This window comes from Salmo salar, chromosome ssa06, assembly GCF_905237065.1.
Source record: "Salmo salar chromosome ssa06, Ssal_v3.1, whole genome shotgun sequence".
Classification (NCBI taxonomy): Eukaryota; Metazoa; Chordata; class Actinopteri; order Salmoniformes; family Salmonidae; genus Salmo; species Salmo salar.
This window is the reverse complement of record NC_059447.1, coordinates 56,189,245-56,202,882: the sequence shown is the minus strand read 5'-3', so window position 1 is coordinate 56,202,882 and position 13,638 is coordinate 56,189,245. Positions and strand designations below refer to the sequence as shown.

Sequence of the window (13,638 nt, the reverse complement as noted above, 5' to 3'; positions counted from 1 at the left end):
TAAGTAGTTGCATGGTCAAAAGTCACTTGTTTCCGTCTTTATTCTACAACATTTGTTTTGGGTTGGTAATCAAGAAATCTGAGGTGAATGTAGCATAAACAGATGCTGAAATATCCCTGGATTTTCACGCAAATTGTTAAAGGGATTTTGAGAATTACATCATAGTGATATGATTGTTCTTTGATGTTTATGTGAACAACACAATGTACATGCATGGTATGGTAATTACATTTAATTATTAAAAAAATATGAAAATGGCCTCCCAAGTGGCCGTGACTGGGAGACCCATGAGGCGGCGCACAATTGGTCAAGCATCGTCCGGGTTAGGGGAGGGTTTGGCCGGAAGGGATTTCCTTGTGCCATCAAGCTCTAGACACTCCTTGTGGCGGGCCGAACGCCTGCAAGCTGACTTCGGTTGGCAGTTTTACGGTGTTTCCTCCGACACATTGGTGCGGCTGACTTCCGGGTTAAGCGAGCAGTGTGTCAAGAAGCAGTGCGGCTTGGCGGGGTCGTGTTTCAGAGGACGCATGGCTCTCGACCTTCGCCTCTCCCGAGTCCATACGGGAGTTGCGGCAATGGGACAAGACTGTAACTACCAATTGGATACCATGAAATTGGGGAGTAAAAAGGGTAAAAAATCAACAACAAAAAACATGAAAGCAAACGTAATGAAGTCTTGTTTTTTACAACCGTATTTATATAATTTAAGGCATTTAGCAGATGTTTTTATCCAAAGCGACTTATAGTCACGCATGCATACATTTTACGTATGGGTTGTCCCAGGAATCGAACCCATAACCCTGGTGGTGCAAGCACCATGCTCTCCCAACTGAGCCACATTTAGTGTATGAAAAGATTGAAGATCAAAGTAGCTCACACCACCCTTAATGAATGCTTATATTTAGGTTGCTCCATAGAAATGTTATTATGTTGCTGTGTAATTAAGACTGACTTAGTTTCAGCCATTGTTAGTGGCTGCTGCTCAAGGTTGATATTTATGCTAAATTCTTACTTGTTTTGTATTTGACTGATGGAAACCCATTAGGTACCATCGTCTTTTCTTTTGTGGAATACATGCCTTTACCCAGATGAGGACCCCATTCCATTCTTAGCAACGCTGGCCCATCTCAACTACTGACCTGTCTTTTTGTTTGTCTCTGGTTTGGTCCGACTGCGCTCTGAGCTGTGCCTGGTGACGGATGCTAAGCACTCGGCCAACATGACGGCGCTGACTCTCTGCCGCCTCTACAGCCTGTCCATCCAGGCCTTCTGGACCGTGCTGCAGAGGTTCCCTAAGCAAGAGGCCCACATCAGCCATGTGGCCCTCCAGCACCCCACATCCTGCTCCAACCTTCTCTGTGACAGTCACTAAGTCCTCCGTCTGTCCACACTGCAGCATCTGGTCTTAGTATACACATCTGACACAATGGAAAACTCTTCTGTGTCGTACATTTCAAGGTGCATTTTGTTCTGCACATTTCCTGATAAATTGGTGTCTTAATCTGTTCACACTGCAGCACACGGCACACACTTTTTTTCATAGCAGGTGATGATGATGATGATTTTGGTTCAATACTGAACAACTGTCACTGTCCAGGCTTCCTTTTAATCAGTCCAAAATCGAAGTTGGTGTAAGGTTGGCAAAAAAAACGTGGTCTTTTACTCCTGTGTATCTTTTTGGTGTATATACGCATATATTGTATTTGGATTACTGATACGGCGTTATGTGGGTTGCTAACTGGATTCGTCCTGTGATTTCTTGTTTTTGATTATTATTTGTGTACCTGTTTGATATTTTTGCTGCATTGTTAGGAGCTAGTAACACAAGCATTTCGCTATACCCACGACAACAACTGTGTACGCAACCAATAAACTTTGATTTGATCTGTTCTTGTTGCGTTGTATCTCTCTTAGTTGGTGACACAGAGCCTGCTGCTTCTACCTCCACTGACACAGAACCATCTGCGGGATTCAAAGGTTCATCCTCAGGCCCTTTAAGGATGCATCACCCATCACTATCCTGTAACTATCCTGCACTAACTACCTACTACACTACTGCACTAGAGGCATTACAGGCATCCTGTGGCCAGGCCACAAACACCCAGAGAGACTATCCTCTAATCCTTTTTCTCTTTGAAAATGTGGTTTGATCATTTGGTTCCGTTAACATGGCCTGCATTCCAGGGCAATTGTGCTAATAAAGGACAAAGTGGCACAGCAAATAGGAGTCCAGGGAAAACAGAGTGGAAGACTTTTCATAAAAAAATGTCTAAATGACAGGCAGGGCGGGGAAATGTAAGCATAAATGTCCGATGTTAAAAATGAATTGCACATAGCTAACAACATTCAAAGTTTGTTTAATAGAAATGTTACTTTGAGTTGTTGAGTAGTGTTATCCAGCTTTCAGACGAGAAACACTGATACGTTTGCGCCCAAGAGTAGACTGACTCAAGTGACTCAGGCAATTTCCATTGTTTATTATGAAACTATGTATTTTGTGTTACACACAATAAATAGTTTTTTTTAATAAATACATCCTTGCTTATAAACTATTAGTCCACAGATCAGTTAGTGGAAGTACACCATTATGTAAAATGTTTTATCTTATTGTATTTATACTAATACTAATACTAATGCTAATTTAATACCACAAATTGTAAATGTGACTTATTTTTTTTTTTTTACACATTTACCTGCTGAGATGGCTCATTGATTTTGAACCTCCTTTCCCCATCTGTAGAAACATGCTGCTATTTTACAGCCGTACAGTTGATGTCCGTGACCCTGCGGAAATCGAATTAGCATCATAAAAAAATACCCAGAGAAATGTGTCTGTTTAAAACTAGTGTTCAGACAGAATCTATAGATCATATCCCAGACTTAGTGAGAACAGTGTGTATAAGTCTGTGTCAATGCATCCCAAATGGCACCCTATATCCTTTATAGTGCACTACATTTCACAAGGCCCCAAGGGAAATGGTCAAAAGTAGTGCACTACGGGTGTTGGATCTTAATTTGGCCAGTTTCTCACAGAAGGAAAATAATCCTACAGCAACCGGAAATGTGAATTCTTGTGTGGATTATAATTAATGGACATTTTTGTAGGGGTTGATACATTTTTTGTTAGGGCAAATCAAGTCTGACATTTTTAAGTATAAATTACAAACTTTAGAAGCCTACACTACACATCTGCATTTCCTGCTATGCAGGAAATCTCCTGCAGCAACAATGTGATCAAATTAAGATCCTACATCTGTATATGGTGAACAGAGTGCCATTTGAGACGCAGCCTAAGGAGCGGTGAGCAGAGGGGGGACATCTCGTCGAGAGGTTGTTTTCCTTGCCAAGCATCCACAATCAACCACTACACGTGTATACATCTGTGGAACAGCTACATAGTACGCTACTTTTGACCAGAGTTTTATGGGCCCTGGTCAAAAGTAGTGCACTATAAAGAGAATAGGGTGCCATTTGTAATGCACAGCCCCATTTCACTGTGTGCCAGGACAAATTATCCCAGGTCTTGACTCGCCACTTTGCTGGTTAAATGATTAGTGGTGATCCCTAATGGATTGAAAGACCTGAATTGGCGGGACATAGGCTCTGTGTTTAGTGTGAGAATGCTGTCCCTGACACTAAGGGTTTAGTCCCAAATTGTATTTTATTCTCTATAATGCACTACTTCTGAAGAAAGCCCTATGGGACGTATCTTAAATTACTCTAGAATAGGGGTTCCCAACCTAGGGGTTTACAAATTCACAATTGTATAAACCGATCGAAAACGACACATAACTCTGCGTTGCTTTAGGCTAGAAACAAGCTATACAATGCCAGAGGAAGACACAACTCTGAAGCACATGGAGATATCTGAGGCTGACCTAATGTAGAGGAGTAAAAAAAAAAAAAGACTTTGCTTGGGAAGTAATCTTATACAATGTGTGACTCTGTCGCTATCATTTGATCTATTCACTTTCTGTAAAAGGGTTCATATGAATTATAATAAAACAATTTGGTAGCTAAATAACATTTGGGGAAATCAGGTCTAGAGTTTACTTTCCTTATCCATTATTATTATCATTATGATCATTATTAAATAGCCTACCTAAAAGATGTCATGAGAATTGAAGGAAATGAGCTTAAAAACAAACAAAAATCCTAGGTCCCTCAAATGAAACAAAATCAAGCTTTTGGTGGTGTATTTAACATAGGGTATCTCAATGAACAATTCTAAAAATGGAAAAAGGAGGCCCTGTGAAAAGAAAGTTTGGGAACCCCTGCTGCAGATTACTAATACTATTACACACAATTGTTCTATTTCCAACCTACAAAGGGAGATGATTATTATATTAAACCTGCTGGCTTCAGTATTGTAGCCATGATATGCTCTACTTCAGGCTGCTTTGTTCTTTGTTCTTCACTGTCTACTGTCTACTACAGCATGGCTGGCGTGTTTCAGAGGAAATTAAGTCACGCCTATTGTACCTTCCCTGTGGTAAAATTGAATCTCAGCAATGATTTTGCAGACCACAGCATTTGACGTTTTCACCATACTAATCTGACTTGGATTCATCTCACACCCCCCCCTCACTGTGCTCACGTTTTCTGACTTACTTTGAAGGTCACGTTTATGGAAATAATGCTACATGGTCAGCTAGGTCATTTTAATTAAAGAGATTGGATTGATTCAGCCATGAATGATGTCACCCAGTGTGTAATGGTGATTGCTAGGCAACCCCTTAGTTCAGTAAGACAGCTGCCAGTAAGAAAGAACACCTTATTACTAAAGTAATTAATTACTAATGATGCAAGTAATTCCCTGATTTATCTTTTTTTCTCAGTTATGGGCTGCATTTCAAGTAATGTAAACTCAAATGCTCTCTCTCTACGTTTGAATATTCTTGAATTAGAGTGTTGTTATAAGGTAGACTTGTTTAGAAGGGTTGCACACAAAATATGTGCCCTGTAGTTGCTTATCTCTACTGTGTGTATAGCTATGCTCCAATCATGCAATCCCTTTGGCTTGCAAACCCCTGTCCCTGAGTTTCTCTGACATTGTCAATGTGTATTTTCTTTTTTGGCATGGCCTGAGCTACGTCTAAATGCAAATGGAGGTCCAATGGCGTATAATTGCGGCCGTGTGATGATTACAACGGGAAACTAATGATTTACCTCTGCCAAGGTCAGGTGACGTTTAATTTGGAGAAATGCAATCAGTGTCACTCGGCTCATTGTGGCTACGTCCCAAATGGCACCCTATTCCATTTCGAGTGCACTACTGTATGTAGAGAATTGGGTGCCATTTGAGACCCAGAGACCAATTCCTGTTTGGGTCCCTGCCAGCTCCAACCTAAGGCACATCAGTGAAATTGTTCATTAAAAGCCAGCTGTCACATGGATGCTTTAAGTGGGGTGATAAAAGGGGTCTGGGTGGTCGAGAAGTTGTTGTGGGGTAGAGGGTCAATGTGAAAGAGTCAAGTGATGATGCTCACAGACAGTAGACCATACAATTAGGAATTAGAATACTAGAACCTTCTTATGATGGTCCAAAGGTCAGCCATGATTTGACAGTGCTGTGATAAGATATTGTGTTAAACAATGAATGTGAAGAGTTTATCTGCAGTGTATGTGTGTTAGCTAGCTGGCCAGACAGTTTTAGAGGAATGATTCTGCCAATATGCCAACATTCCATTCAAACAATCCAAAGCCATACACTGGCTGAAATCAGTTGATGATAGGACTTAAACAAGTTGTAAATGCAACTAGTACTGATATTGTATCATATAATAGCACTCACAGCTTTCCAAGAAAACAAAATCTGAGATATTTATGGTCTGTTTACATATATTCCAGAGGCTATTTATACACAACATTTGTATAAAATCTGTATAAACTGTATTTATAATTATATGACAATATTTTAGGTTGACTATAATTCCATTACACAATTTCTGATACATCACATCTTACTTTTATTTTCCTGCAAAAGTAAAAGCTGGAAATGCCTCTACCGCCATTCATTCCAATTAGACTGGTTTTGGATTCTCCCTTACCAAAATGGTAGCCATTTTGGCCCCATTATGGAACTTAGAGGGTTTATGACATAGTTCCCCTTTAATACTATAATAGGCTCTCTATGCAGTAAACTGGACTGTAATGGACAATGGGTGAAAATTATAATTTGTCATGGGTTGAATCTATTCTCTATGTAGGGCACTACATTTGACCAGGGCTCATAAAGTAGGGCACTATATAGGGAATAGGGTGCCATTTGGGATGCAGATGGTTACATGGTTAGTGCTGAGTAGGCTACATCCCTGTTTCTGTTCTTTGTACTTCAACCTTACATCATAATACATTTAGGGACTAATTGTATGCATAGACCCTGCCTTATTATGCATTAATGGAAATGATTATGCTTTCCACTATGAAAAGTCACTGTTCAACTATTGCTCATTAGATTTGTTCCATAGGTTTGACTGATTTGTTGATGTTTGAAGCAATCATATTATAAGCTGTTATTGCTAATGTGCAAAGCATAGAACACAGGGTTGACACAAAATGTTGTTGAATCATAGGGTTATAGTATTGTTGGAATTATGCAGTGAGAGACCTAAAATGTAACATTCTATATTATGTAATTCTATTCTGTCTGTACTCTCATAATTTCAGCAATACTTTGCGGTTTGAGAACAATAAGTGTGATTTCCTCTTATCTCTACCTCCATCCACAAAGTATTTGCTGTCAGAGGTTTGAGAAGTTGCCTTTGGTTGCTTACATTTATCCAGTGAAATAGGCATGAACTTGGATGGAAAATACACAGCCTGGTCTCATAGACTAGACGTAACATAGTACATGTAAATCCAGGACACTGAAATTAGTATGTTACATTTGGTATGGTTACATAAGACAGATGGTTACTTAAGACGGGCGTATAACGCAAACGTCTAACAACCCAAAGATTGCTTTTTCAAATCTCATCACGTACAACTTTATAATTTTAGCTAATTAGCAACTACATACTAATTTTTAGCTAATTTGAAATATCTTAGTGTGTTAGCTAACCCTAACCCTTTTTAGATAACCCTTGCCCTAACCCTAAACTTAACTCCTAGCATAACTAACGTTTGCAAAAACAATTTGAAATTCGTAACATGTCATTCGTTTTACAAATTCGTAACATATTGTACACTTTTCAAATTCGTAACGTATTGTACGAATTGCAATTCGTAAAATATCATATGAAATGGATCAGTCTTCAAGACACATTTGGGAATACAGTCACTCTTTTATACACTGCATGTTGAGCAACCTGAAGCCATCCTAGTAAACAAATCAATTGTAAAACTGTTATTTTACTCCACCCTGAAATTGAACACATTGGTCTGGCCAGTGTCTGTATAGCAAGGTGTGTTTAAATGTGTCTTTTGTCACCGTGTGCGTCCCAAATGGCATCCTATTACCTATATAGTGCACTACTTTTGTCCGGGCACTGGCCAAATGTAGTGCACTATCAAGGGAATATTCTTGCATTTGGCTCACAATTACTGTGTTAGAGAATACTTTTTTATTTTCTTGTACAAAAAATACAAGGCGTGTGGTGTCAGTGTGTTACTGAGAGCTGTGCTGTACTGCTTTCTGGGGGTTTTCTGTCTGACCCACTTTCCCTGCTTGACTTGACTGGGCTGCTGCTGCCGTTGCTGGGGGAGGGCCCAGTCGATTCCCCTTGAACAGGCCACTGAGTCCCTCAAGTGAGTCAATCCCTCATCTGCACACAGACTAACAATTCGCTCATGTATATTCGCTCTCATTTAGGCCTACGTAGAAACACACAGACGTTCTCATATGGCCTGTTTCCTTTTCTGTTGATCCTTTTCTTTCCATTCTTGTTACTTTGTTAATAACATAATAGCATATAGAAGAATGAGTACCGTTACAGTCAACAATTGTCCCACATATGAAATGAATTCAATCAGACAAATAGTAAAGAAAGCAGGAAAAACAATGGCTCAATACATCACAAAAACAGGTCTGTGCCTCTCATACTCAAACACAAGCCTATTTCTAATTCATTGAAGACATCTACTGTTGATTAAAGGGGTAATATGGGATTCAAAACGTTTACCCTGCCACTTTTTTGGTAAACATTTAAATTCCACCTGGTATGATATTGTGAAATAATTTTGTTCCTATTTCACTTTGAGAACAATTCTCAAATACATTAGGATCCATTCCTTGTTTTCCAATTCAGGCATTCAAATTGTGCATTTCAGTTTGGCAAAAACTAAACTTAAGAACGGGAAGCATAGAAATAGCTTACATAGAACAGATCTACCGCTTCTTACATATGTTTCTAAGTGAATTTGGTTGGGTTGCCAAAAAGTTACATATTGTAGCTTTAACTTGTATGTATTACCTTTGGTTGTGTTTATGCCACAATAAGTCATGATGTTGTCATCAGATTCTCAAACAATCCCTTGCCTTTTGGTAGGCTGTTATTGTAAATAAGAATTTGTTCTTAACTGACTCGCCTAGTTAAATAATAGTTTAATAAAATAAATAAAATGGGCTCCTTTACTAGGCTACACGCGTGTAACCGATGTGAAATGGCTAGTTAGTTAGCGGTGGTGCGCGCTAATAGCGTTTCAATCAGTGACGTCACTCGCTCTGAGACTTGAAGTAGGGTTTCCCCTTGCGTTGCAAGGGCCGCGGCTTTTGTGGCGCGATGGGTAACGATGGGTGTCAGTTGTTGATGTGTGCAAGGGTCCCGGGTTCGAGCCCGGGTTGGGGCGAAAAGAGGGACGGAACCTACACTGTTACACACGCACGTTCATCCACTCACAAAATATTTCCAGCCTCTAAACAGTGGTGAATGGAAAGAGACATCTTGTACGCCAAAAAGTGTAATGACATTTGTCGATTGGCACATTGCATTTTGGCTCGTAGGTTGGTATACCACCCGTTCTCAAGTCCATTTTTCATGCCTCTAACATGTGGTAATTCTTAATAATGGTGTAATAGCTTACAGTTTTCTTGACATTTTGTTTTAATTATTGTGAAAGGCTCATGTCGAGAGCATCCTGAATGGTTGCATCACCGCCTGGTATGGCAACTGCTTGACATCTGACCGTAAGGCGCTACAGAGGGTAGTGCGTACAGCCCAGTACATCACTGGGGCCAAGCTTCCTGCCATCCAGGACCTATATAATAGGTGGTGTCAGAGGAAATCCCATAAAATTGTCAGAGACTCCAGTCACCCAAGTCATAGACTGTTTTCTCTGCTACTGCACAACAAGCGGTACCGGAGCGCCAAGTCTATGACCAAAAGGCTCCTTAACAGCTTCTACCCCAAAGCCATAAGACTGCTGAGCAATTAATCAAATGGCCACCGGAGTATTTACATTGACCCCCCCCTTTCCATTTCTTTTGTACACTGCTGCTACTCACTGTTTAATATCTATGCCTAGTCACTTCACCCCTACCTACATGGACAAATTATCTCAACTAACCTGTACCCCCACACACTGACTCAGTACCGGTGCCCCCTGTATATAGCCTCGTTATTTTATTTATTTACTTTTTACTTTCATTTATTTGGTAAATATTTTCTTAACTCTTCTTGAACTGCACAGTTGGTTAAGGGCTTGTAAGTAAGCTTTTCAAGGTAAGGTCTACATCTGTTGTATTCAGCGCATGTGACAAAGTTGGATTTGATTTGATGTTTTACCAGTATGGCTTACCCTGATATGTATTTTTTGCCTTACTTTCACCCCTGTCCTTACAAGACATCTCCACCCACCCGTGACACCTGGCCATGCAAACCGAACTCCACCATTGGTCTCACGCGGGAAAGCACGCTCACGCGAGAGAGGGAACACCCACTTACACAGACAGGAACCTTGACCATTTTTTCAAATGGTAAACTGCTTGAGTAGACATCTTTATTTATCCACCATCGTTGGCTAGAGACCTTGATTCTCAACGCTCGCTGTTTTCGCTGATGCCATGCTGGGCTAGGGGCTTCGGAGAGAAAAGGCATTTGCCTGTATCCGGGTTAGACATGGAAGGAAAAAAGTTTCATGTCTGTCTGAAAACGTATAACATGAGCTTGCTCTAACAGACGGTATTTATGCGGATATTCGATACTCTTGCGCTTTTTGATTTTACGCTAACGTCGTTTTCTTGTTAGCTAACGTTAGCTGTCTGGCTTCTTTTGTGTTCTGCTTTTCTTCCTCTTTTTTTTTTTTCATTAGCCAGTTAGCTTGCTAGCTTGACTGGACTTTATGCCTGAGATGTGGACTTGATCATGGCCGCACAAGTGGCAACAGCCCCAACATCAAATGGTAAGAAAAGGTCGAATTTAACCAGTAACTTGAGTCAAGATTTGAAATCTGGCAAGTCTGGAGTAGTTGGTGGAGCTGTGCTTGGGGTAGGAAATGGGACTAGCGTTCATGCTATGAATAATGTAGAACGCCATGAACTGAACCCGACCAGTAGAGCTCGAGCTTCTCCTGCAAACAACGATTCGAATCCACGTGAGAAGGAAAGTAGAGATTCTAGATCGGCGTCTTTTTCGACTTCAAATTCTAGCATGGAGACGGGAATGTTTGTGAGTCATAAAGTGAAAAATGTTGGTGGCGAAGATACTCCATCTCTCCACCACACACCTCCTCAGCAACAGCCATTCAACCAATTCATTCAGCACCAACAACGCCAAATTCAGAACAACAACCAGCAGTCGCTACATGGAGAAAGTGGAAACCGCCAACATGGAGGAAAAGGGAATGTTGTTTTAGGGAATACAGTCGAACGCCATCAGCAACAGGAAATGCTGAATAAAAATGAGGACGACCAACCGAGCAAAACGGAAGACCGGTTGGACAGCAGGTACGAGCATGCCAGTTCGGGACCAACGAATAACAACATCAACCCGTCCCAAAGTGGTACCAGCTCAGTTTCGGAGTTTAATAGTTATTATGGAAATGGTAAAGGAGGGCCTTGCTTTGATCAACATGGCGGACAACAAAGCCCTGGGTCTGGGATAATGCATTCGGTACAACAGAATATGGATCAAGTTCAACAAAACTCCCACGAAGGGTACCACAACAACCCGTACAACCACTACCCGACTTACCGCCCTGGCTACGGTAATAGTGGATATGGGATGATGAGTCCCTCTCGGCAGGGGAACAACATGATGGGCCTAGGCAGCAACACGGCTGCTGCTAATCATAGCAAAGCTGCCATGGCCGCTGCCTCTTCTGGTGGTGCTAATGTTGGAGGGTTTCAGAGATTTCCAGGGCAAACTCAGCAACATCCTTCGGGGGCTACCCCAACTCTAAACCAGCTACTGACATCCCCGAGCCCTATGATGCGGGGCTATGGCGGTGGCTATCAAGATTACACTAATCCCTCTGCTCAACAACAACAACAATCAAGCATGGGGCTGACCAAAGACATAAACCCCCAATACGGTTCAGTTACTCATGTTTGGGGAGGACAACAAAGAAATCACCCAGCCATGAGCCCTGGAAACAACGGACAAGGAAGCGGCAGATCACAGGTAAATGATACATTCATATATGTCACTTTTTAACTAATTGGCCAAACTAACTAAGCTTTCCAGGCGGTTTTGTAGTTAACTAACGTTACATAGATACATTAATGTAGCTATGGTCAGAGAGACCAGTTAGCGAACGTTATGCCAATTTGTCAGCCAGTGAGGCTAGGATGAGAGGTCTTCTCTGAGTCTGGCTGCATATTTGTGTAGCTACATTACAGTACCTAACATTTTACTGTATAATATATAAACATGCAGGTGGAGATAACATCCACGTTGTCATTTTCTGAATTCAGCAGCCATGTGAGCAGTTAGCAAACTATTATGTTTATGGTTGCTTAAAGTTGGCATTAAATGTGGCATCTGGTTGGGGACCACAAAGTTATCCTTTTCAGTTAGTTTGCTTCCTAGTTTCTATAGTCTATGCTCCAACATTTTAAAACCACTTTAGCTATACATAGTTCCAAATAAACGTATGCATTCGCATGCTGATTTAATTTTAAAACATTATTTGCAATTTAACTTGTGGACTTACAAAAAATATCGTCGACCATTCCATCTAATGTTCAGCTTGCTTAAAAACCAAGGACCATTCTAACTAGCATTGACTTGCTAGCTAGCAAGGCTGACTCTAGCTAGCTAACGGTCAGGTCAGGATGTGTGCAACTGCTGAGATATTGAAGTATCCGTTTCAAATCTCAAAAAGCATATCAACGTATGTTGAACAAGCACAATTCTTACTCGCTAACGTTAGCATTCGTTTGTTGATATCCAGCGAACTATTATATACGCTAATTTGTTATATGCTAGCTATAGCATAGCCTGATAACATTTAGCTTTGTAACACTAGTTTGAGGGCCTCGCGTTGGCCAAGTAACTAACGTTGGCTAGCTAGATATGCTCCTTGGCCCATATTGTGCATAAAGAGTTGCCAACGCCTTTAAGGGATATATTATGCTAGTAGCTAGCTATGTTCCCATGTGTTGCAATCAATTGGTTAGAGATTGCAAGGGCTGGTATCCAGCTAGCTCTTGGTCATGACTTTCAGCTCCATTACGTAAGTCATTGGAGGAAGGCGTCTTCTGTAGGGGGGGATTTTATTAAGAGCTGTGACGCTTGGTCTGAACATTGACACGCATCGCCTGTGGTACGGTTTTGGTAGCATAAGGACCTTATTTTTCATATATTGACAATGAATAATACATTAAATTGATACACACCTTTTTTTAGGGTTAAGGTTCACACATGGCCATATTTCCATGTTACAGCGCTTGTTTACAGGAAACGTAGACTACCTGTGCTAATTGGATGTCTGAGTCTCTGAACACCTGTGTGTAAATGGAGGACAGAAACCACAAACGTGTTGTCAGTGGACAGTACTGTCGGCTGCAACTCTGTTAAAACGGAATGTGTGTGTTGCATTTATGAAATTATTTTGATGTGATGTGAAAGTAGAGGGATTTATGTTTCTAGAACAATACCGCAATTGAGAATCGATTCACATTTAACTTAAGAGTATTTCGCTGTTTTGGCTTCCAGCGCCAATTCGCACTTTAAACAGAACATGTAAAGTCCTTGGACTAAGGAGTAACGTTAAGCTCCTGTAGTCCAATATTGGACTAGTATACAGCTTGCACTTCCGAGGGCACTTTGGAAGTTTGAGAATTGGAGTGAAATTTCACAGCTACTGCCTAGTTTACATAATATTGCATCAGATTGGTTCTCACCACCCATCTATCAAATGTGTGTATTTTCACTGTAGACGTAAATAGAGATGTCTACTGTGTTCTTGCCTAATTTCTTAATCCCTTCAGTAATGGTGTGGGGTAGGATTCAGGATTGTGTTCTGTTTACATTGTGTAATGAAATCTCTAACACTCTGGCTACTTGCTTCATTTATCTAGTGATGTGATCCTGCTTTTTGGCAGGGAGCCCATTATGTGGTTGAGCCCTGACCTTCACACATGCAGATTAGCCATGTGCCTGATCCCACCATCAGCCAGCTATTTACCTCAGCAGGAGCATGCATGCACACACGTGCACTGGTCACGCCTGCCCTGTGACAACCTGCTCTAAAAAT

The 13,638-nt window shown here is 40.9% G+C and overlaps 1 protein-coding gene across 7 annotated transcripts in view; it reads left to right on the top strand.

The window, feature by feature from the left end:
* The first annotated feature begins 9,921 nt into the window (after positions 1-9,921).
* The window catches only part of arid1b (AT-rich interactive domain 1B), a 111,794-nt gene continuing 108,077 nt past the window's right edge, over positions 9,922-13,638 (top strand). For 5 of the 7 annotated variants that reach the window (XM_045720744.1, XM_045720743.1, XM_045720742.1 and 2 more), the window contains exon 1: positions 9,923-11,561. In XM_045720744.1, the coding sequence (XP_045576700.1) occupies positions 10,305-11,561 (1,257 nt within the window). In that variant the 5' untranslated portion in view covers positions 9,923-10,304. Of the gene's footprint in view, positions 11,562-13,638 lie in introns of all 7 variants that reach the window. The other 2 variants (XM_045720741.1, XM_045720745.1) reach the window with 2 other exon arrangements.